Genomic DNA, 24,792 nt, shown 5'->3' with positions numbered 1-24,792 from the left:
CTTGAATTTTGGCACCGGGCACACAGCGAACCTCCCGGGACATCATGTCTGGTCTGCAGATAGATGCCTTTGTACCCTTCAGAAGGGAATTGCCAACCAATATTACCTTTTGCCTCCTAATAGTCACAAATCTAGCAACTTTGGAGATTTCATGTTTTGGTCCTTCTCCCTTTGATGCTCTCATCTCTTCCACTTTCAGGACTGCATACCGGTTCTTTAGTTCAAGGGTCGGTGGAGTCAGTATCGATCCTACAGGGTCTCATAACCTGAATCCAGCTGTTCTCCATCAGCACAGCCTCTTCTCCACTGCTGGAAATCTTTGATGCCTCATAAAGCATTTCATCAATGCTTCTCTCATTCTCGTGGATGCTTCTTGGCCTTGCCACCTCCTCTCTTAGCTCCTTCATGAGGGATTCAAGCTGAAGACAGCTTGCACATGGAACCATATCCTCTGCTTGAATAACATTTTCTGTGTGCACAGAGACATAAGCTGTAACCTGGGCATCAGATTTGGCAACACAATGTTTCCTAGCCATACTGTGGTTGCAGAAGTGCTCATACCTGATGAAAGAGAGAATAAAAAAAAAAGTAAGCAGATAGAAATCCTACCAAAGAATGTCCTCTTACTGATTGACATTGTAAATCAAAAGATCAGCCTTGGGAGGGAATTAAACACTTTCCTAAGCTGCAACCTAAAATACTAACCTAGAAAAAAGTTTTTTTTTAAATATAAAACCCTAACAGAGGCTCTAAAGGCAATACTGTTATCCAAACTGACTTTACTGAAAAAGAGTGCTGAACTAAAAAAATTTTAAAAGAAAGACAATGATATATAACCTACTGAAGCCCAAATTTACATTTTGCCAAGTCTGAATGCCAGCTGGTAGGTTATTCCAATGAAGTTTTTCTTCCCATTATCAGATCCTTACTCAGCACCTCTTCAGGACAAGGAAGAGCTGAGTTCCAGATTACCTTTTTGTAGAAGGTGCCTGTAAACTGAAAGTGATGTCAGCTATACCTCCTGGAGGAGTCATTCTGTACTTATCCTGTCTTTTTAGTTTTTCTCTTTAAACAGGCACTATTGTTTAACTGAAAAGCAACTGAACAATAGAGCAGTTTCTAACTTCCTAACTGAAAGACCGTTGCAAAAAATGTACTCTGTAGGGATACTTTTTCTAGCTGTACTTTAAATAAATGTTTAAACACTAAACTGAGACTTTTCTTAACTGCAACCTAGAATACTAACAGAGACTAAAACACCGTGGCCCAGATACATAAAGCTCCAACACTACAGTAAAAAAAATACTGTGGTGGGAGCGATTTTTCTTTTACTAGCGATGCTCAGCATAGTAGCATACAAATTATATTTATGCTATTTGTGCAGAGAATCGCCAGTAAAAGGATGGAGGAACTGTGCCTGGAGGCTTGCTCAGAAGACTAATTGGTAGGCACAGCTCTTCTTCTTGTGAAGCTGCTCTCCCTGGACCGATCAATTGAGTTGCAGGACTCCCCACTTCGGGGTTTCCCCTGCCACTCAGTGTTCAGGGCAGGAAGAGCAACTTTTTTTTAATGGGCAAATGACATCTGTGCCCATTAAAAAAAAAAAAAGTTTTGCCAGTCACCCTCATGGGATCAGCAGGAAGGATGCCTCCTGCCTCAGCCGCCATTGCCCAGACCCCCGACCCCCATACCTTCTAATGAAGATCATCAGGAAGGGATACCCTTTCCTGCTGGTAGGCCCACCTCTTCAAAATGGTGGGCCTTCCCCTGGGAGGAACCAATCAGGATGCTCCGGGAAGGAGAAGGGCCGCCATTTTGAAGAGGCGGGCCTGCCAGCAGGAGGGAATAGGCATGTCTGTTGCTGATCTTCAACTTAGTGGTATGGGGGGACGAGAAGCAGGAGAGAGTAGACATTCCTCCTGCCAGTCTTCAATTTAAGGGTGTGGGAGGGGTCACAGGGGCCCCGGCGGCAAGAGTGAATGGACATTCCTCCTGCCAATTTTCAGTTTAAAGTTGGGGGGGGGGACTCGGTGGTTTGTGAGGTGTGCCTTGGCTGGAGGGGGACCAGGGGGCCCTGGATGGGAGGGGGTTTTTATTGTGTGTGTGTGGGAGGGGGTAACTTGGTGTCTGGGTCTTTACCGGCAGGGTTGGCTGTCAGTCTTATTTTCCTGTCAGTGCCTCAGCCAGTTAGTTCTCAGGCACCGACAGGAATATAAGACTGACAGCTCAGACCCTGCTTGTAGAGTTTGCATGGGAAACAACACGGCAATGTGATATTGCCAAAACCTTTCCTACCATAGCAACTGATCTGCAAATTTCACAAGGTAAGGTAGGATATACACCCCTCTCTCCATATTTGTGGGGGTTAGGTGCAAAGCCGGTCTGCAGATAACTTTAGAGCTGTCTCTGACCCGCCTCCCGGACCTCTCTACTTCCTATTTAAAGCCTGGTAGTCTTAGCGGTGAAGTGTAGTAGGAACAATCTTCCTAAGCTCCTGCCCCGTGCAGAACTGCGAACAAAAATGACTGCCATGAGTTCCTGCTTTAGTTTTGAAAGACTATGGGAACTCATGGGAGCCATTTTTATTTGCAGCTCTGCACGGGGAAGGACTGTAGGAAGCTTGCTCCTGCCCCGCTTCAACGCTAGACCACCAGACTTTAAAAAAGTAAGTGGAGAGGTTCAGTAGGCGGGGTGGGTCAATGAGATGAAAACCGTGAATAATTGAAGTCGCAAGTGCTAAACCTGTGAAAATGGAGGGAGACCTGTATTTATATTTTAAATAACTTGCTCATTTGTTTGATGTCTTTATTTAATGCTTTTTCAGAAAGTTGAATTGGATCCTACCTTCACAAATAGTGAAAAGCACAGTGGCGCTAGTTAGATTGCATACTCAAGTAGGGATGGTGTCATTCATGTTTAATGTTCAAGGTTGTATACATTAGACTTGACAATCACCTTCAATATGGTTGATCGTAATCTTTTGCTAAGCAGGGATTTCAGGAATTGCTTTGGACTGGTTTACATCGTACTTCTCCAAATGCTCATACCAGGTCATCCTTGAAAATTCGGCATCCAAACCGTTTCCCAATAGCTTTGGGGTTCCATGAGGATATCTCTCTTTCCCCATTTTTGTTCAACCTATTTCTATCGCCATTACTCACTCTAGTTCAATCAATAGGCTTTACAATCTTTGCCTGCGCCAACGATAACTCATTCATCCCATTCACAATCTTGACTTGGTGGAAACTCATGACATTAATCAAAAACTAGACATGATTGACGATTGGCTCATTGATGAAATGCTCTCTGAATATCTCTAAATCCAAGACCATGATCTTTCCCTGCAATGAAAAGATAGATATAAATGCCCCTATTTGCATAAGATCCACCGCACCCCTCCTCAAAAGGGACACCACCATCAAATTACTAGGTGTAATCTTAGACGACAAACTATCCTATCACCAGCACATTAGCTCAGTAATCCAAAATTCTTTTTATAAGTTAAAAATAATCCGTTCCATCTCCGTGCCAAGCTCTATCGTTATAGAGAAGATGTAGTATATAAGCTTAAGGTTTAGTTTAGGTCTTTTAGATCAAAAATCCACTCAACGCATCAACCTGGTACTGCAGTATCTCCAGGAATGGTGCAAAAAAAAAAAAATAAATAAAAAATCCATCAGTATCCTCATTCACACTCTACAGTGTTCTCCCCAGAAATTTTTTCCAACCGGGTGGCATGAAAAAGTAGCCGGGTGGGTCGGGATGGGGAAATTTGGTGGTGGAGAAAATTAAATGTGCATTATTTTTATTAGATAATTATTAATTTAGTTAATTATTATTATTATTATTATTAATTATGACTCAATATGACTTCCTTTTTTAAGATTTAACACTTAGACAGTGTTCCAATAGCATTTAAGTCATCTTTGGAAAAAAGTAATGCAGATCCTCTTATTCCGAATAACTACTGGCCAGTATCAAACCTTCCATTTCTTTCAAAACTACAGTACTTGAGATAATGGTATTCAACTAACTTCAAGCTCATGTTGAATCAGTTAATGCTTTGCATCCCTGGCAATCTGGTTTTTGTTTAAGACATAGAAACATAGAAAAAAGCGGCAGAAAAGGGCTATAGCTCACCAAGTCTGCCCATGCCAAGTATCCCCTCCCCTGAATTTACTCCCTTAAAGATCCCACGTGAGTATCCCATTTTTTCTTAAAAGCCGTCACGCTGTTGGCCTTTATCACCTGGAGTGGGAGTCTGTTCCAATGATCCACTACTCTTTCGGTGAAGAAGTACTTCCATAGCACAGAGACAGTACCTTAGGGCTCCTTATACAAAGCTGCAATAGCAATTCTGCCACATCAAATGCACTGAAGCCCCTAGGAATTGAATGGACTTTGGTGCATTTGCCATGGGAGAATCGCTACTGTGTATTTGTAAAAGGCGCCCTTACTGAGTGAACTCTTTAGTCACCTAAAGCAGTGTTTCTCAACTTTTTCAAGCCAAGTACCCCCTAAGTCTAACAAATACCAACCAAGTACCCCAGCCCAAACTCCACCCATGACCCCAACCCCATTATAATAGTACTAATTGTAATGCAATTTCTTCCATTCATTTTTCATGTACACACAGTATCTTATTAATTCATAATGGTAACCACAAAATTAAAAAAAAAAACCCAGAAAGCATACTGTATGCAGAGAAAATGTTAATTATCATTTATATTAGTTTTATTTTTCAAAGAGGTCAAGGTAGATGACTTAAATATGCAATGTCACCTCAGTAACAACTGTAGAAAAATAGACAAATATCATGCAAAATATAGACCTCAGATTATAAATTCTCAAAACCGACACATTTTGATCACTAAATTGAAAATAAAATCATTTTTCCTACCTTTGTGTCTGGTGATTTCATGAGTCTCTGGTTGCACTTCCTTCTGACTGCATCCAACATTTTTTTTTCTTCTTGCCTCCTGCGTGCTTCCTCTCCTCTGGACCTCATTCCCTTCCCCAACCAACATCTCTCTCTGTCCCTCCATGAGTCCAATTTTTCTTCATCTCTCCTCCACTCCTATTGGCAACATGTCTCCCTCTCTCTCTCTCTCTCCACTGTTATGATCTTGCATCTCTGTTCTTCCTCAGGGTCTCTCCTCCTCTGTCTCTTCTGTCTGTACCTCCCATAGTCCAGCATCTGCCTCCTATCATTCCTCTTTGGTCCAGGTCTCTCTCTCTCTGTCTTTCTTCTGCTTACAACCCCCCCACCCCCATGTCAAGCATTTGTTCTCTCTCCCAAGTTTTTCTCTGCCTCTCTCTCACCTTCCTCCCTGGTCCAGAATCTTTTCACCTCTCTGCAGTCTCTTTCTCTCTCTTCCCTCTATACACCCCCAAGTCCAACATCAGCCTCCCCTTTGTTTCAAGTTTTTTTTTTCTCTCTCTCTTCCTTCTGCTAATATTTCGAGTCCTCCCACCTTTGTTCCAGGTCTTTCTGTCTCTCTCACTCTCTTTGTCTTCCCCCACCCCAGGGCTTGGCATCTCTCTCTCCTCTTTTCAGGGTGTTTCCCCTCTAGTCCAGCATCTGCCTTGTCTTTTGGTTCAAGTCTGCTTTCTGGATAGATTTAAAAGCAACCTAAAAACCTTTCTTTAAAGAGATGCCTTTGACCTTTAGCTCTGCTTGATAGATCTCCACCATTCCACATGACTTCCATTCTTTCTACAGAATCACTCTCTTTGGCTCTTCTCTTCCTTTCTTTTATTCCGTGTCCCAATCTCTTTCCTTTCCTAATCACTGTTCTCTCTGCTTTCCTTTGATTTATATTCCCCCATCCTGTTGTTTTTCCCCATTTGTTTTCTTTCCTATCAAATATTGTATTTCTAAACCTCTTTCACCTTTGGCACAGTAAGTCCTGTACGTCCATTGTATGTCTGATATATTATACCCTTTGAATTTTTATTTATGTTCATCGCTTAGAAGTTTGATTAACGATTTATCAAATTTTAAATGAAACTTGAAACTTCCCACCCCTCTTCAAGGTCCTTTTCTGTCCAGATCCAGCGTCTCTATGGCAATTCCCATCCTGCCAGGTACCTTGCGATGGGCAGGGACTTACCTCTGCTGCTTCCCGCACCCTGCGAGAGAGATCATCTTCCGTGCTGTGACCGCCGCTTGTCGAGGACCTATTATTGAGATGGCTTGGGGAAATCCACTGCTTATTCCTAGGATAAGCAGCATAGAATCTGTTTTGTTACTTTGAATCTAGCTAGGTGTTGGTCACCTTTGGAAACAGGATACTGGGCTTGATAGACCTTTGATCTATCCCAGTATGGCAATTATGTTTTTATGTACTTGCATTCTTCAGGCCACAGTCAGCATAAAGTAAGCACACTATCTTTGACGGCCTGGAATTTTTCCTTCTGCTATTGCTTCGTTCCTAAATGGGGACAGTAGCAAAGGGAAAGCATGTTTATTGCAGGGCTTTAACAAGTAGCCAAATTGGGAGGGAAAACCGCCAAACTGACAACACTGGTCGTGGGGTCAGCAAGCGACAGAGAAAGAGCCGACGCCAATTCAGGCAGCAGGTTGGAGATGCAACTTGTGTCAACAAATAGCCAGAGAGGTATGGGAGGGAAGGGGGAGGAAAGCGCACATGCGGTGTCGGTTGAGGGAGAAGAGGGCAGGGAGTGCCATTGCCATGGGACAATGCTAGAGTGATTGCAATGCAGAAGCAAGATGAATGGCAGCCATGGAGAAAGAAGAAATGCCAAATATACCCTGGCCAGAGAGCTAAAAGAAGACAGTGCTCGTGTGTCTTGTGCCTAATTTAATTGTCAGTTTGAAAAAATAAAATGCAAGTAATGAAATGGTAAAAAAAAAAAAAACAACAACCCAACAAAAACAGAGACTAGGACCAACGTGATGAAGAAAATTAAATGACCAGGTGAAGACAGAAAAGGGGATTCTTATTTTTGGAACGTATATCTTCCAGAGCTAGCATTAGACATAGCTGGGGTCCTGCAAGAAAAACCTTACCCACTGGCCTTTTACCCCTTCGAAAATCCTATTGACATGCACTTTCAACAAATATTTTTAAAAGACAAAAACAAACAAACCCCTCCTATTACAAAAATAAAGATAGTTTCTCTAGTTAGATTATAGCTAATTGACTAGAAAATGGCAGACAAGCCTCTACTGTTGCCGTCCCCGCCCCCCAACGTGAATGCCAGCAGGCCATAAATGTTAGATCTCTCCACTCCCACATTTTCTTTCAGTCGAGGGTGGTGGACCAGCTCTTCATTGCCACTTGAAGCAGGAGGTCCCTGATTGCCATTTGTGTGCAAGTACACACGCTGGAGCGCCCCTCCCATCCCCTGGAGCGGCCGTAGCTAAAGGAAGGAGCGGAGACCTGGGGGCGTCACCAACACCCGCTCAAAAAAATAGCCCATTTGAGCTGGGCTGCACAGATCTGGATTCGTTTGCTCTGAATCTCAATCAGGGCTCCAAGTGTCGGCACATATGAATCTTCCCTGTAGTCCGAGTACAGATGTACTTCGACCATCTGCGTCTGCTCCAGAAAGCCAGTCAATAAAAAAAAAACCCCAGCATTTGACCAGAAGTTGTTCAAAAGCTCGCCACCCGCCAAAGCCGTTTATTTCCCACCCAGGACTTTAACAAGTCGCCCAATTACATTGTAATGCGGAGGGCAGGCTAAGGTTGCATATATATGTTATCTGAGCTGGGGGCCATGTGTTAGGGAGCAGCGGTAGGCAGGCAAGCAGGTTTCCTCATCCCGAAAGTCTGCGTTGTGGAGGTGAAAAATAAGTTACTTACTCCTGAGGGGAAGCGTGTCATTCGAGGAAGGCAGCCGGGCGCTTACCTAAATTAGCTGGGCGGGGCGCCCGGCTAAAACACGCTAGGGAGAACATTGCTCTAATTATAACACATCTGGACTACTGCAATTCCCTTTACCAAGGTATAAACCAAAAAGAAATCGGATGACTTTAGATAATACAAAACACTGCGATTAAACTAAAAAATACGATCATGTTATTCCTCTCTTGAAACACGCTCACTGATTACCTATATACTCCACATCTCCTTCAAAATTTTACTTCTTGTTTTCAAAACAAAACAAGAAAACACACTGGCTTTCATTGACTATGGATTCCTCACACATCATGACTATTATGATCTCCCCAACAGAAGCTCCTTTCAATTCCTTCACTTCGCTATATATTTTATGACACAACACATAAAACAATCTTTTCTGTTGTAGCCCCTACGTTATGGAACACGCTTCCTAGCCATATCGGGAATGAAACATCCTTGTCTATATATAGGATGAATCTATTTAAGGATGCCTTTAGTCCCTAAGAATTCTCCTTCCTTAGGTAGTGCAGTACTTTACCCTTAACCCCCCCCCCCCCCCAATGTGTAAGGTCTTCTTTACTTTTTTTTTTCTTTTCCCATTATTGTATTTTCCCCTCCCCCCCTCCTTTTGTGTCTCTGGTCAATATGCTTATATGGCATGGTCTGTTGTTTTTTTATTTTTAATCTCGCCATTTTTAACTTTGTTACAACCTATTGTAAACCGTGTAGACATAATGATAGGTGGGATATCAAATACATAATAAACTTGAGCTATAGAAATAAGTAGTAGTAGTATGCTGATGCTTTAGTTGGATAGCTCTTAAAGTATTAAGCACTGTGAAGATGATGTGAAGATGATTTGTTTTAAATGGCTGAGATGCCTCACTAGAATTTTATATTTTTTGAGTATATTTATTTTTTAAGTAGCTTTTGGCTAATCACATACTGATTTGGTATTAAATTAGGATTCCACTCTTGTTAGCCTTTATCTGGACCTCATGCAGGTTTCATGATAATATATGTGTCGTATAAATGTAGCAGAAGCAGCTCAGGAACAAATAAACTTTAGGAAAGAGGCTCTTGTTAATGGTGGTTTGGTCACAGTTGATTCAAATTTTATTTCAGTTTCCTGAGGAAACCTCATTCAAAATGGTTTACTACTATTTCACTAATAGAGGACAAAAAATCCCATAAAACCCACAATTCCCATTCTTCCTTCATTCCTTAACTCTTCTGCTAAGCACCTCTGCTATATCCAGCTTCACACATCTTTTTACTAAAGGAAAAGAGAGGTTTTCAGTTTCTTATAGAGCATGAGCAGTTCACTGGCTAGCTTATTCTGTCCTTCCATCTGAGTTCTTGAGGGTAGGCAGTATCATAAATTACCATGAGATGAACATAGGCTCTTCCTTGGCACATACCTCTACAGCAGTGGTTTCAAACTCGTGGCTCACGGGCCACATTCAGCCCACCAGGTACTATTTTGAAGCTCTCGGTATTATAAAGAATTATTCTTATGGAAAACGTTTGCCTTACGTGTCCGGCAGTCGTTGTAACCTCACACAAGTGCTTTCCTGCGACTGTACACGATTCTGAGGTGGAGTCCAATCGCGTGCAGACACAGGAAGGTGCTTGCGTGAGGTTACAGCAGTGAGGCGGGCAACATTCTGGAACGTAAGGTAATCATTGGAGGCAGTGCAGCTTGTGCGTGCGTCCGGTGCTGGAGGAGGTGAGAGCCTCAAAATAGTTGGTCCAAAATCTTGTCTCTTGTGATAGTTTTTCACTTTTTGCATCTTGCACTGCTTTCAGTTGTGCATAGCTGAAATTATCAGAAGCAATTAAGGAAAGATTTTTAAACTATAACGAGTTTTACCTCATGCAAAGTTGTCATTTCTTTAATAAGACATTACGGTAACTTTTTTTCTGCAGCCCTCCAAGTACCTACAAATCCAAAATGAGGCCCTGCAAAGGGTTTGAGTTTGAGACCACTGCTCTACAAGTACTAAGCAAATAACTGGAGTGTTGAGCTTGAATATTAAAATTTAGCAACACAACTTTAAAGCGGAGCCTTTCTGAAATAGGGAGCCCATGCAATATGGCCATTGATTTCCTTCTGCTCTTAGGACTTTCAATGTTTTATGATTATCTTTTTATTCAAAATTTGTGAAATAATAGCAACTTTACATTGAAGCAAAAGTGACGGGTAAAGCAAACTGTTTTGGACCAGCTGTGTGGTTATGCAGATGCACCTTAGGTTCTCAAGGTTGACCAGGGTTGATGCTGCTCCTGTGGGTAGAGAGACATAGTCACTTTGACGGCAGCACCTAGTGTCTGAGTTAAGGGCCGATAGTTGTATGATCCTGGAAGAGAGGTCCGTCATTGCAGTTTGTGGGTTGGGAGGAAAATGCCTGTATTTTTGCAAATACTCATCAAGGGGAGAAATTCATCAAAGCAGCGTTTGGACCTTAATTCACTTTCTTTAGCATCTTTCCAGACCTGTACAGTTCACTGATGGGTAATAGCTCACCATGACCAGCAAACGTTGGCTGTAATATTAATAGCTGTGCTTCCCTCTAGTCTAACTAGTCTGTACTCAGTCTCAGCAGGTGTGCCAGGCTTCCCTGAAAATGGTTAGTGTAGGCCTGCTGTAAGTTGTTTAGTGGCCTTCTTGTCCCTGTTTGGTGCTGGATTGAGCTTGGGGGGGACCTTTTCGGGGGTCAATCCAACCTCAGGGGTGTGTCACTCGATGGGTCATGAGTTGAGTCCCTCCCCCTCCCCAAGAATAGAGGTGCCTCAGCTGTAAGCCTTGCCACCGATACCGGCAAGGCATATGGCTTAGAGAGTCAGTGAAGTCTGTTCTGACAGAAAAAAACAAACAAAAACCTGATGCAGTGCCGGTCTGAAGGGAGCCTTCAGTTCATTGTTGTTGCTTTTTATTGCTAACCAGCACTTTTAAAGGGAAAAAGTGCTCATTGTGCTCCAGACGTGAGGTCGATGTGGCCGGCCTGTGCTTGTGGTGTACCTACCGCTGCAAAGGGGAATCCTGGTCGAGTGCAAGTGTCCAGGGATCCTCGCATGCCGGCAGCTGAAGTAGGGGAAGCTCGGGCTTCCCTCGCCACCCACTCAGAGATTCCCCCAGCTACTGAAAGTGTCACTTACTGTCAATGCTGCTGGGGACTCCCGTACCGCTGCTGCTGGCTTGCCTGCTTTAGCGGCTGAGATGGTTTAAGCTTCTCAGCCACTACAGGCCTTGGGGACATGTTTTTTGGTGGGCTTTGCTCCGATAATGGCAGGAAGCACCTCCATTTTGTCTGCAGCCTTAGGTGACCTTCCCCCTGTATTGGAGAGACAGGGACAGGTTTCTGCTGGATCCTCTGCTTTGGCAGTGAGTCCCATGTAGGGATGCCACACAAGAAACACACACACGCAGTCTTAGAGTCGGGTGGAGCGCTGCCAGGGGCTAGCTCCGAGTCCATTTTTAATATGCTTCTAAGCTAATGACATCATAGTAACTCCCTCGTTTACACACCTAATGATTGGTGAGTACAAAGGTACATGCTTTTACATTTTGATCACCTGCCCTTTGCCTTGTGCTTTACCTCATGATCACCCTCCAACTCAGCACTTAGACAAGGGCCTGATTAACACATGGACAGAACCTGAGTCTTTGCACGTCCTCAATGCCTGTCAGCTGATGTCCTTTCCAAATAAGGACTGCTTGATTAAGATAAGGGTTAATATGTGACAGGGGTCTTGTGACAAGAAAGGAGGGGTGAATGCCTCAGCATTCTGTAACAAAGTGCTAACACTTGCCTTGCTTAATGAGGGGAGAGGGAATGGGAATAATTCATAATTCTTTCACAGGGGCGGTGAAATCAGTGTGCTGATCTCGCCCTGTTTCAGAATGGCGTCCCATTGGGCCGCCAGGGGGTTTTCCCCCTGATTTTGTTTTTGCCTTGTGTAAGGTTTATCTTCAGGTGCTTGGTTGTGAGACTTTTACCAGGTGTGGGCCAAGATCACAACAGATCAGTGGATCCTGGAGGTGATTCAAGACGGTTATGCTCTGGAGTTTTCCTGCTCCTTGCCAGATCACTTTCTTGCTTCTCCTTGTCAGGCGGCAAGGAACAAGCGGGCCTTTCGCCAGACGCTTCAAAGATTGCTAGACCTCAAAGCGGTAGTGCCCATGCCTCCGCAGGAGTTGCTCCGGCTGGTATTCAATTTTCTTCGTGGCACCCAAGAAAGAGGGGACTTTTCGGCACATCTTGGATCTGAAGGGGGTCAATAGGTATCTGTAAGTTCTGTCATGAAGACCCTGAGATCTGTCATTCTGGCAGTTCAGCTGAGGGAATTTGACGTCTCGATCTGATGGAGGCCTACTTGCATGTTCGAATTTGTGCCTCCCATCAGCGGTTCTTTCACTTTGCGATCTTGGGACGATACTATCAGTTTTGTGCCCTTCCTTTTGGTCTGGTCATGGCTCCTCGGACATTCACCAAGATTATTGTCATGGTGGAGGCCTTGTGTAAGGAGGGCCTTCTGGTTCACTCCTATCTGGATGACTGATTAATCTGAGCAAAGTCTTTTCAGGAGAATTCCCGAGTTAAGGCTTGGGTTGTGGAGTTCCTGCAGTCACTGGGATGGGTAGTCAACCTATCCAAGAGCCGGTTGGCTCTGTCTCAGCACCTGGAGCACCTTAGGGTTCTTTTTGACACCAGCTTGGGGAAGGTCTTCTTGCCAGAGACCCGAGTAGTCAAGTTGCAGTCGCAGATTCGTCTTCTGATGGCTTCCTGGTGTCCTTGGGTGCAGATTTTTCTCCAGTCTTGGGGTCGATGGTGTCTTCCCTGGATGTGGCTCGGTGGGCCTGGGCTCACATGCTTCCGCTTCAGCATGCTCTGCTTCAGCGGTGGTCACCCCAGGAACACAATTTGGACTCTCCCGTTCCTCTTCGGGGTTAGTTTGTTGCTGTCTCTGTTGGTGGGTACAGTCTAGTGAGTCTGGATCAGTCTGGACAGGTAGTGAGTCTGGATAGTGTTTTTTATGGACGCCAGTATCCTCAATTTGGGGAGCTTAGTGTCTCAGTCGCTCGGCTCAGGGCAACTGGTCTCCGGAGGAGGCGTCTTGGTTGATCATTGTTCTGGAGACCAGAGCCATCCGGGTGGTGTTGCTAGCATTCCAGGTGTTATTGATGGGCAAGTTTGTTCGTGTTCTCTCGGACAATGGCACGGCAGTGACTTATGTCAATCTTCAGGAGGGAACCCAGGAATCATCTGGTAGCACAGGAGGCTGCTCTGTTCATGGTTTGGGCAGAGACTCATCATCTTTGGGACATCTCAGCTTCTCACATAGCAGGAGTGGAGAATGTTTAGGCGGATTTCCTCAGTTGTCACGTGCTAGATCCGGAGAGTGTTGTCTCTGTCCCTCAGCCTTCAAGTTGATTATCAGTCTTGGGGGCCACCAGTCATGGACCTCGGCCGCATAATCCTGGTGGCTCCAGACTGGCCCAGGTGCCCATGGTATGCAGATCTAGTTCATCTTCTCGTGGCAGATCCTCTTCTGCTGCCCCTCATGCCTGACCTTCTGACTCAGGGCCCCATTCCAATGTTCGATCCGGGTCCCTTTAGTCTTAGGCTTGGCTCTCGAGAGGGAACGCCTAGGTAAGAAAAGTTATTCAGATAAAGTGATCTCCACTCTCTTGGGGGTGCCGGAGGCTTTCCACTTCTTGGGCTTATGTGCGGATTTGGTGTATTTTTGAAGAGTAGTGTGCTGCACTTGGTTTCTGTCAGCCTCAGCATTTTCAGTTGACCTAACCAATGTCAGCAGATGCCTATGGGACATATCAATCTGACTCTGGAATGTTGATGCAGATAAACCCTAAATGCTCCTGCACAGAATTCATATACATTGAGCATCCAGCCAGACTGGATTGTTTATCAAGGAGATATGCTACTTGAATGGGACAAAGAAGCCAGAGACTAATCCCATTTACCATGCCTGCAAGTATCACACCTTCCTTATCAATTAAATAAACTAACATTGTTTCAAACAGTTTACAAATTATAAACGAAAGATACTGGGACATACAATAGTTTCTATTTTAGAATAAGATTCCAACCTATAAAAGTCTTCTCTCTGCAACATCTCTCTCTCTTCACCCCCCCTTTCTCTCTCTTTTCACCCCTTCTCTCTCTCTTCACCCCCTCTCACCCCTTCTCTCTCTTCATCCCCTCTCTCTCTTCACCACCTCTCACCCCCTTCTCTCTTCACCCCCCCCTCTCTCTCTCTTCACCCCCTCTCTCTCTCTTCACACCCCCCTCTCTCTCTCTTCACACCCCCCCCTCTCTCTCTCTTCACCCCCCCTCTCTCTCTCTTCACCCCCCCCTCTCTCTCTCTTCACTCCCCCTCTCTCTCTCTTCACTCCCCCTCTCTCTCTCTTCACTCCCCCTCTCTCTCTTCACTCCCCCTCTCTCTCTCTTCACTCCCCCCTCTCTCTCTTCTCCCCCCTCTCTCTCTTCACCCCCCCTCTCTCTCTTCACCCCCCCCTCTCTCTCTTCACCCCCCCCTCTCTCTCTTCACCCCCCTCTCTCTCTTCACCCCCCTCTTTCGCTCACCCCCCCTCTTTCGCTCACCCCCCTCTTTCGCTCACCCCCCTCTTTCGCTCACCCCCCTCTTTCGCTCACCCCCCTCTTTCGCTCACCCCCCTCTTTCGCTCACCCCCCTCTTTCGCTCACCCCCCTCTTTCGCTCTCTTCACCCCCCTCTTTCGCTCTCTTCACCCCCTCTTTTCGCTCTCTTCACCCCCTCTCTTTCGCTCTCTTCACCCCCCTCTTTCGCTCTCTTCACCCCTCTCTACCTCTCTTCACCCCCCTCTCTACCTCTCTTCACCCCCCTCTCTCGCTCTCTCTTTTCACCCCCTCTCTCTTCACCTCCTCTTTCTTCACCCCCTCTCTCTCTTCACACCCCCTCTCTCTCTCTCTTCACACCCCTCTCTCTCTCTCTTCACCCCCTCTCTCTCTCTTCACCCCCCCTCTCTCTCTCTTCACCCCCCTCTCTCTCTCTTCACCCCCCTCTCTCTCTTCACCCCCCCTCTCTCTCTTCACCCCCCCTCTCTCTCTCTTCACCCCCCTCTCTCTCTCTTCACCCCCTCTCTCTCTCTCTTCACCCCCCCTCTCTCTATCTTCACCCCCTCTCTCTCTCTCTCTCTTCACCCCCCTCTCTCTCTCTCTTCACCCCCTCTCTCTCTCCACCCCCTATCTCTTCACCCCCCTCTCTCTTCACCCCCTCTCTCTCTCTTCACCCCCTCTTTCGCTCACACCCCTCTTTTGCTCTCTTCACCCCTCTTTTGCTCTCTTCACCCCTCTTTTGCTCTCTTCACTCCCCTCTTTCGCTCTCTTCACCCCCTCTCTCTCTCTTCACACCCCCTCCCTCTTTCTTCACACCCCCTCCCTCTTTCTTCACCCCTCTCTCTTTACCCCCCTCTCTCTGTTCACCACCCTCTTTCTCTCTTCATCCCCTCTCTCCCTTCACCCTCTCTCCCTTCACCCTCTCTCCCTTCACCCTCTCTCTCTTCACCCTCTCTCTCTCTCTTCACCCTCTCTCTCTCTCTTCACCCCCCTCTCTCTCTCTTCACCCCCCTCTCTCTCTCTTCACCCCCTCTCTCTCTCTCTCTTCACCCCCTCTCTCTCTCTCTCTTCACCCCCTCTCTCTCTTCACCCCCCTCTCTCTCTTCACACCCCTCTCTCTCTCTCTCTCTTCACACCCCCCCTCTCTCTCTCTCTTCACCCCCCTCTCTCTCTCTCTTCACCCCCCTCTCTCTCTCTCTTCACCCCCCTCTCTCTCTCTTTACCCTCCCTCTCTCTCTCTTTACCCTCCCTCTCTCTCTCTTCACCCCCCCTCTCTCTTCACCCCCTCTCTCTCTTCACCCCCCTCTCTCTCTTCACCCCCCCCTCTCTTCACCCCCCTCTCTCTATCTCTTTCTCTTCACCCCCCTCTCTCTATCTCTTTCTCTTCACCCCCCCCTCTCTCTATCTCTTTCTCTTCACCCCCCCTCTCTCTTCACCCTTTCTCTCTCTCTCTCTTCACCCCCCCCCCCTCGCTCTTTCTTTGTCCTCACAGCACCTATTCAGGAAACTGTCTTTTCTCTCATTCACAAGAGCACAGAAGCAGTCTCTGAATCCACTCTGTATTTGTAAAGCTTATGTCTATTTCTGTCTGTCCATTTGTAACCCAGTAAAGCTTATGTATCTTTCTAAAGATTGCCTTTCTGTAATATTAAGCCTATATCCACAATATATAGTCTTTATGCAATCACTCTTAGCTGTCTTTGTCGTTAATTTTACTTCCTATTGAATCTTCAACGAGGGTATCAAACCCGGGACCTGGCAGATTGTAAGGCTGCCTTTGCTTCAACATTACCCCTCCAAAACCTTACATTCGAGGGCTGAACCTTACAGTTTCCTTTCACGCCTCTTCGCCTCACATCTTTTAATTCTTGAAGGATGGCCTGGATAGGGGCCTGTCCTGGTGTTCTCTCCAGATTCAGCTTGCAGTTTTGTCTGCATTTCGCGGTTTGCTGCAGGGTAAGTGTTTAACTTCTTTTCTGGTTCGCTTTTTGAGGGCGGTGAAATTGCTTCGGCTTCCAGTGCGGCCTTTGATTCTGAACTGGGATCTCAATCTGGTCCTGTCCGTGTCCTGTCCTTTGAGCCCCTGAGTTTCTGCTTGTTGAAGGACCCTACTTTCAAGGCAATTTTCCTGGTAGCCATTACTTCTGCCACCCTGTCTGTCTGTTTTGCAGGATTCACAATCAGAGTGTGTTTTTCTGTGGGTTCTAGTATTTTTATAGAATTGGGAGATCATAAGAACAGCAGTCTTTGGCTCAGCTGGCGAGCTGTTGGGATGTTTTACTGAAGGGGCTTCGATGCAATTTCCAACAGTATTATTCTGTTAGTTCTTACTCCTGTAAGGAGTGTTGTTGCTGTTATAATTAGCACTTCTTAGTTCTGCTTGGCTATTCGGCAGACTGGTTAGACTACTAGAGGGAAGCACAGCTATTAGTATTACAGCCAAAGGTTTGTTTCAGTCTCCACCTTCTAGTCATGGTGAGATATTACTGGTCTGGAGAGTCTAAAAGAAAGAAAATTAGCAAGTAAGAACCTAATTTCCCCTTATTTAGCCTTTAATGCAACTTAAACAGCCCTAATGCTGCTTGATTAAAAATCCCATGCTGATATTTAAGTCACTGGGGGTTAAGTAGTAGGATGCTTGGGGGCAGGAGGTCATTGGGCCTAGAAGTACTGAGCCACAGCTTTGTGGCCCAATGCTTCCAGGCACATGAAATAAGATTGCTTGGGAAATGGCTCATAAGCAGTTTTATTTCTTTACCATGGGATCCAGCAACCTCCTATACCTGGACCCTGTAGGTTGCTGAATCCCATATGGAATCAAGGTGTGGTAAAAGGTGAAAACCCACAGGAGTATAAGTAAATTGTTCAGTCAAAATGTGTTGTATTTATACACAGGTAAATATGTGTTGTATTTATACACAGGTGCCCAGCTTATAATTCATTTTCAGTCTGTTTTAGGGGTACTTTGCAAATGGTAAATATTTAAATTAGACTCAAGGGAATTTAACACAACATTTTGAATTTGACTTCATTGGTAAGTTTTGAAAGTTGCCCGTGCCTCCAATAGATTACTAATAAAACCAGAGGGCAACAATTACATTTTTCTTATATGTTGCTATGTTTTTGCTACTGTTGGTAAATTTATTATTGCTTTTTAAATGTTTAGATAAGCCATCTCAAAATTCTGAGAATGAACAAAATTCTGTAACATTGGAGGTGCTTCTTGTAAAAGTCTGCCACAAGAAACGGAAGGTAACCTGCAGCATGTGCTTTTAATATTACTTCTAGAATGAAAATACTGTGTTTGACATGTAATACTTAACTGATGTTTTTTTTTTTACAAAGAAATGAAAGTGTGTTTAAAAGGCAATATCAGATTATAGTTTAAAAAATTTAATGAGGATGGCCTTCTGTGGGAGCAAATCCATACAGGTGTTTTATCCTTTGTCAGTTCTATATTAAGTTGCACATATATTTTGGAGTATTTAGAAGAGAAGGCACTTATACCAATACTTTCCTTTTGAGGATTATTTAGGGGGAATTCATTAAGGGGCACTAACTGGTTTTAATTCTTCTTGAGGAATTCCCCCCTTAACCCCCAACAACAGACAGTTGCATTTTGAATCACTAAGATTCTTGTGACCACCAATGTGTAGTCTAGTCCACATCATGTCTAGTCCTTCTGAACTTTATTTTTCGTTATAATAAACGTTATGTTTGTCATTCTTTGACTCCAAGCTTTCCTTTTTTTACTTTTGGTTAGTCTTCCTCTACATCCTTTTCTCAATTTCTTGTACTGTACTTGTTATACAGCATGCAGGTTTTTTTCCTCTTACTATTAATCATTCCATTGCTGCTAAGACTAAAACTTACAAAGTAGAAGACAGAGAATTATTCTTTCAAAATTGAAAACAAGAGTTGATCAATTGTAATACTTTTCCAAAGCTTACAAATATTTGACACAAGCTTATGGGTCTATGGAGGTTCTTCAGGCAATGAAAACCAGATAAGCTTCTCGTGTACAGTAGAAAAAGGTTGAGACCTATAGAAGTAGTATATACAGTGGAACTTTGGTTTACGAGCATACTTCGTTCCAGAAGCATGCTCGTAAACTAATTTACTCGTATGTCAAAGGATGTAAGGGAAACTCGCTTGATTCGTTCCACCTCCTCCCCCCCTTTCCGTGGCCACCGGTGCTGCTACACACCCCTCCCCCCCGCAATCCGGCATACCTCCACGATCTGGCATCCCCCATTCACCCACCCAAACACATTCGCTTACCCCCATCTAACACTAGCACCAACGCACAGGAAGTGCCGGTGCCCGAAGATCTTCCCTCTTCCTTGTGCTGGGCCTTGCACAGATGCTCAAGGCCCAGCACAAGAAAGAGGGAAGATCTTCCGGCACCGGCATGTCCTGTGCGTTGGTGTTGGTGCCGGTGCCAGATGGGGGTAAGCGAATGTGTTTGGGTGGGTGAGTGGGGGATGTCAGATCGGGGGGAGGGGGTACTCGTAAATCGAGTCAAGCTCGGTTTCCGAGGCGCAGGTTTTGCTCGTCTTGCAAACCACGGCACTCGTAAACCGAGGTTTGACTCTGTGTGTGCGTGTATATATATATATATATATATATATATATATATAGATAGATAGATAGATAGATAGTATCTTTGTCCTGGATATAAAGTTATATTTTCCAGTATTTTAGATACAGAACAAAAAATGTAAACCCATATCAGAAGGAGCTGAAGTAGAAAATTAGGAGGAGGGGTGTCGAAGATCTGGTATACCAATTCCACAGCCCTAGAGAAAATACTACAGCAAAACTTAAAAACTTCTACTTACTTGCTTATCCTTAAAATATTTTAAATGTCAAATTTGCAGAATTTCACCAAGAGTAACATTTTTGCCTGCACACTTTATTCAGGGAATTGTTTTCTCTTACAGAAGTTGTAGATTAAAATAATTACCAGCAGATGAGAGACAATGTTTCAAAATGGTACAGGCAAAATAAATCTGCTTGCTTTGCACTTCTGTATTAATTTTGCCGAATCCTTAACCCTGATCCTTGATTATCCAAATTTGGCAAAGTTGTTAGATGTCTCTGCTGTTTAACTTATCAAAAGAAAATTGCCCTTGGGCTATAGAAGAAGCTAATTTTAGCACAAGGGTAGCTATTTAAATGCATCAAGTCTGCTGAGAAAACGGTTATGTTGTATTTAACATGCACTGACCTATGTGCACAAAAAAATACCCCTTTGCCATTGCCTGAAGATGATGATTGTAATCATAGTAGCTTTCTTCAAAAATGTTTTTGCTTAGTAAAGTATCACCTTGCTTCAGCTCTAGTTTTTCTTCACAACTAAAACAGTTTGAAAATTTCACATTTATCTTAAAGCATCCGTCTGCCGTAACTTTACACCTTTTACCTTAAAATCAGTAGATAAAAGGGGATGCAAGGAGCATGGACTTGACTTATTATTGTTATAACTGTTGAAAGAGCAGTGACGCATAGAAGTCAACCCTGTGAGGTTCCTGGGAAGAGGCTTTGTTTAAACCATTAAAAAGAGAATTATCATGATGCTTTTGGTGTGGCATTGCTTTTGTAGTAGACTGCAAATTTCAATTAAAAATTCAGAGTATGTTCTGTATTTAACTGGAGTGGAGAGGTTAATGTTTGAATTTGTGTTCTTTTGATTCTCTTGTCCATTGGTTCCTTTGATATTGAGATTGAAGGATAAGTTCTGTTGTGGATACACAGGAATCCATACTTAAGCTGTTGATTCCCATTTCCCACAAATTGCAGAAGAATATCTCTAAGAACTTGAGAACTCCTTTCTTTTTGCAGTAGAGCACAGCACTCCCCTTCAGTTACTCCTTCTGCAAGCAAACTCAGAAGGTGTGTTTTGCACTTTTCTGCTTTTTCTTTATTATTTTCATTTTTTTTTCTGGGGTTAGTACTCAAGTCCACCTTCTCTAAAAACCTAAAATAGCTATTTTTTATTTTTACATATAGCTAACAGCCTGATTTTGGCATGATTTTTTGGGGGTGGAGGCCATCTTGGATTTTTAACGATCCTCTCAGCAGCCCACGTGGCAGGAATAGAGAACGTCCAATCAGAATTTCTCAGCTGGCAAACCCTGGACCCTAGAGAGTGGTCTCTGTCTCAAAAGGTGTTTTCCCTCATAGTTCAGACTTGGGCAAACCAAGCAAGGATCTCATGGCCTTGGTCAAGAATATGAAAGCAGCCCTCTTCTACAGTTAGTCGAGTGGGAAAGCACTGAGCTGGATTCCCTGGTCCAACCTTGGCCAACAGATTTGCTTCTTTGTGTTTCCATTGTCCAAGCCAGGTTGGAAGACTTGAACATTGAGGCCAAAAGAATTGCCAGAATGGATTCTCTCTCCTACATGACTGGGCTAGAGACTCCGTTATCTGAATTCAAATAACAGATATGAGGAAAAGCAATTAATAAACAATTAGAATTTATGTAATAAACAATTAGAATTTATTAATAGTGCTCCTATTGTCTGGGAAAAGCAAGTCCTCACAATTTCAGTGCTCTTCAAAGGGAGAAAGCAAGAACAATCAGATTTATATCCTATGTGACATCTACTATAATAAAAATGCTAAGCGCGCATGCGCACTCTTACTGGCGTGTTCTGTGATCCGTATGTCATGTAGAGAATATCTGCCTGCTGTCCCTGGATAACACCTGTTACGGTAAGTAACTGTGCTTTCTGAGTTGGAATACTTTTACTTTAAACAATTTTTATTGATGACAACATAGCAGTAGAAACAAGAATAGCAAACACTGCCAACAAAATACAGGCAAATAGAAACATAGAAAAAGACGGCAGAAAAGGGCTATAGCCCACCAAGTCTGCCCATTCCAAATACCCGCCCCCTTAAATTACTCCCTTAGGGATCCCATGTGAATATAGGGGTGCAAAAATTACTTCCTATCAATTTCTAAATAGACATAGCCATGCCTCAGAGACTGAATCATCTAGCACACTTATATGTGTTGCATCTCATCAGTCACAGTTCTCATTCATCGGCAGATGGCTTTTTTAGTGTTTTAAACAATTTTTTAGAGTTTTTTCAGTTTTCTTATTTTAAGAAATAAATAAACATCTCTTTAAGAAGATAGTGCAAATTTTGAAAGCACTTATCTTTATGTAGTCTGCACTGGTTCCCAACGGGGCCACCATTTCACCCGATGTGGCTTCCTCAGGGGAAAATTTGGCAGTGCAGGACCAGATTCTTACATATCCTCCGTGGACTAGAAGGTTTGAAAATGGCCTATTTAGAAATTGATAGGAAGTAATTTTTGCACCCCTGTATTTACTGATACTTCCTTAGTACTTGCTATTTGGTTTCACCAATCCCATGTGAACATCCCATTGTCTCTTAAAATCTGACACGCTCTTGGCCTCAATCACCTGCAGTGGGAGTTTGTTCCAATGATCCACTACTCTTTCAGTGAAGAAGTATTTTCTGTAGTCGCTATGGAACTTCCCTCCCCTGATTTTCAGCGGATGCCCCCTGGTGGTCGAGGGTCCCCTGAGGTAAAAGATATCTTCTTCCGACTCGATACGGCCCGTGATATATTTAAACGTTTCAATCATGTCTCCCCTCTCTCTTCGTTTCTCAAGTGAGTACAGCCGCAGTTTATTCAGTCTTTCTTCAGACGTGAGATCCTTGAGTCCCAAGACCATCCTAGTGGCCATACGCTGAACCGACTCGATTCTCAGCACATCTTTCCGGTAGTGTGGTCTCCAGAATTGAACACAGTATTCCAAATGAGGCCTCACCATGGACCTGTATAGCGGCATCATGACTTCAGGTCTCCTGCTGACAAAACCTCTACGGATACAACCCATCACTTGCCTTGCCCTGGAGGAAGCCTTCTCCACTTGATTTGCAATCTTCATGTCATCACTAATGATCACCCCTAGATCTCGTTCCGTCGTGGTCCTGGCCAAGGTCTCACCATTTAGTATGTAAGTTCTGTGCGGGTTTCTCTTTCCCAGGTGCATTACCTTACACTTTTTAGCATTGAAGCCTAGCTGCCATGTTGCTGACCACCGTTCCAGCAGCAGTAGATCCTGTGTCATATTATCAGGCATGGTGTTTCTACCTACTATGTTGCAAAGTTTGGCGTCGTCGGCAAACAGTGATACCCTTCCTCTAAGTCCTTGGGTCATATCTCTTATGAATAAGTTGAATAGAATCGGGCCCAAGACCGACCCCTGCGGCACTCCACTGATCACGCCTGACATTTTGGATGGGGTACCGTTTACCACCACCCTCTGAAGTCTACCACTCAGCCAATCCTCAACCCATGTAGTTAGAGTGTCCCCTAATCCTATCGACTTCAGCTTGTTCAATAACCTTCTGTGTGGGACGCTATCAAAAGCTTTACTGAAGTCTAGATATACCAAATTCAGTGACTCTCCGGCATCCAGTTGTCTAGTAACCCAGTCAAAAAAGCTGATTAGGTTAGATTGGCAGGATCTGCCCTGGGTGAATCCGTGCTGGTGGGGATCACGTAGGTTTTCCTCGTCTAGGATTGTATCAATATTTTATCCCAGGACAAGCAGGCAGCATATTCTTAACACATGGGTGACGTCACCGACGGAGCCCTGGTACGGACCTTTTTAACTAGAAAGTTATAGTTGGCCGCACCGCGCATGTGCGAGTTTTTGTTTGATCAGTGTTTCCATGAGCTTGCACACTATAGATGTGAGACTCACCGGTCTGTAGTTTGCTGTCTCTGTCCTGCAGCCCTTTTTGTGGAGTGGGATAACGTTGGCGGTTTTCCAGTCCAAGGGGACTCTTCCTGTGCGTAGGGAAAGATTGAAAAGAACAGATAGTGGTTCTGCCAGGACTTCTCTCAATTCCCTGAGCACTCTGGGATGTAGGTTGTCCGGTCCCATGGCTTTGTTTACTTTGAGTCTTGATAGTTCGTAGTAGACGCTACTGGGCGTAAACTCGAAGTCTAGAAACGGGTCCTTCTGGCTGTCTCCCACCTGAAGCTGTGGACCAGCTCCCGGCGCTTCACAGGTGAAGACTGAGCAGAAGTATTCGTTTAGTAATTCTGCCTTGGCAGAATCTGATTCTACAAGGTTACCGTCCGATTTCTTCAGGCGTTCTATCCCATCTTTGTTTCTTTTCCTGTGACTAATATAGCTGAAGAAGGATTTATCCCCTTTCTTAATGATCCGTGCTAGATCTTCTTCCATTTTGAGTTTGGCCTCCCTGACTGCTATTTTGACAGCTTTTGACCTGTCCAGATAGTCTTTTTCCGCCTCTTGTTTTCCTAAATGTTTGTAGGTGATAAATGCTTCTTTTTTCTTTTTAACGAGGTCCGAAATTTCAGCGCTGAACCATTGGGGTCTTTTGTTCCTCCTGCGCTTACTTACTGTTCTTATGTAGCGGTTTGTTGCTTCGTGTAGGGTGGACTTCAGAGTCAACCACATATCCTCTACATTGTTAGGTTGTGCTTGTTTTTGCAACTCCTGATGGACAAAAATTCCCATGCGGTCGAAGTAAGTTGAGAACCCTCGTTGCTGTGTTTGACCTTGAGAAACCTTTCTTGAGGTTAATCCATACCATATTATGGTCGCTGGTGGCCAGTGTATCTCCAACTGAGACATCCGTGACGCTGTCTCCGTTGGTGAGTACCAGGTCAAGTATTGTCTGGTCCCTGGTGGGCTCTTGTACCATTTGCTTGAGTCTTGCACCCTTTATGGAGTTCAAAATAGGTTTCTGATATTGCTACCACGTCTAGGTCAGCGTTTATTATCTCAGTCTCTAATTCTAGAATTTTATTGCCCAAGCTGTGTACATTGACGTACATAGCCCTCCATATCTGTGAAGAGATTCCCTTTTGGGTTAGAGTGACTCCTAAATTTTTATTGATAATTCCCTTTAAATTATCGTGGATAGCATGGGTACTTACCTTAGACTTAGAAGTGTGGGTGTGACTTGCCTCCTCAGGGTGGTTTCTTACTGCTCTGGGATATAAGTATGTACCCTCCCCCAACATACCTAGTTTAAAGCCCTGCGGAGTAGGTGGGCCAGGTGATGTCCGAATACTTTCTTACCTCTTCTGGTTAGGTGGAGTCCGTCTGGTCCCTGTAGTCCCTGGAGTGTCTCACCGTGGTCTAGGAATCCAAAGTTCATTTCTATGCACCATTTGCGGAGCCAGTCGTTAGTCCATTGGATCACCTCTTCTCTAGCTCTGCCTTTGTTTCTTACTGGGAGGATCGATGAGAACACCACCTGTGCTCCTATCTGCTT

The 24,792-nt window shown here is 44.4% G+C and overlaps 1 protein-coding gene across 2 annotated transcripts in view; it reads left to right on the top strand.

Annotated features, from left to right (window-relative positions):
* Positions 1–24,792, top strand: part of SUZ12 (SUZ12 polycomb repressive complex 2 subunit) — a 214,702-nt gene that overhangs the window by 46,316 nt on the left and 143,594 nt on the right. For both annotated transcript variants that reach the window (XM_033960806.1, XM_033960807.1), the window contains exon 6: positions 17,656–17,741. In XM_033960806.1, the coding sequence (XP_033816697.1) occupies positions 17,656–17,741 (86 nt within the window). The remainder of the gene's footprint in view (positions 1–17,655; positions 17,742–24,792) is intronic.

Source organism: Geotrypetes seraphini, chromosome 10, assembly GCF_902459505.1.
Source record: "Geotrypetes seraphini chromosome 10, aGeoSer1.1, whole genome shotgun sequence".
In the NCBI taxonomy this organism is placed as follows: domain Eukaryota; kingdom Metazoa; phylum Chordata; class Amphibia; order Gymnophiona; family Dermophiidae; genus Geotrypetes; species Geotrypetes seraphini.
This window is presented reverse-complemented; position numbering and strand designations above follow the sequence as displayed.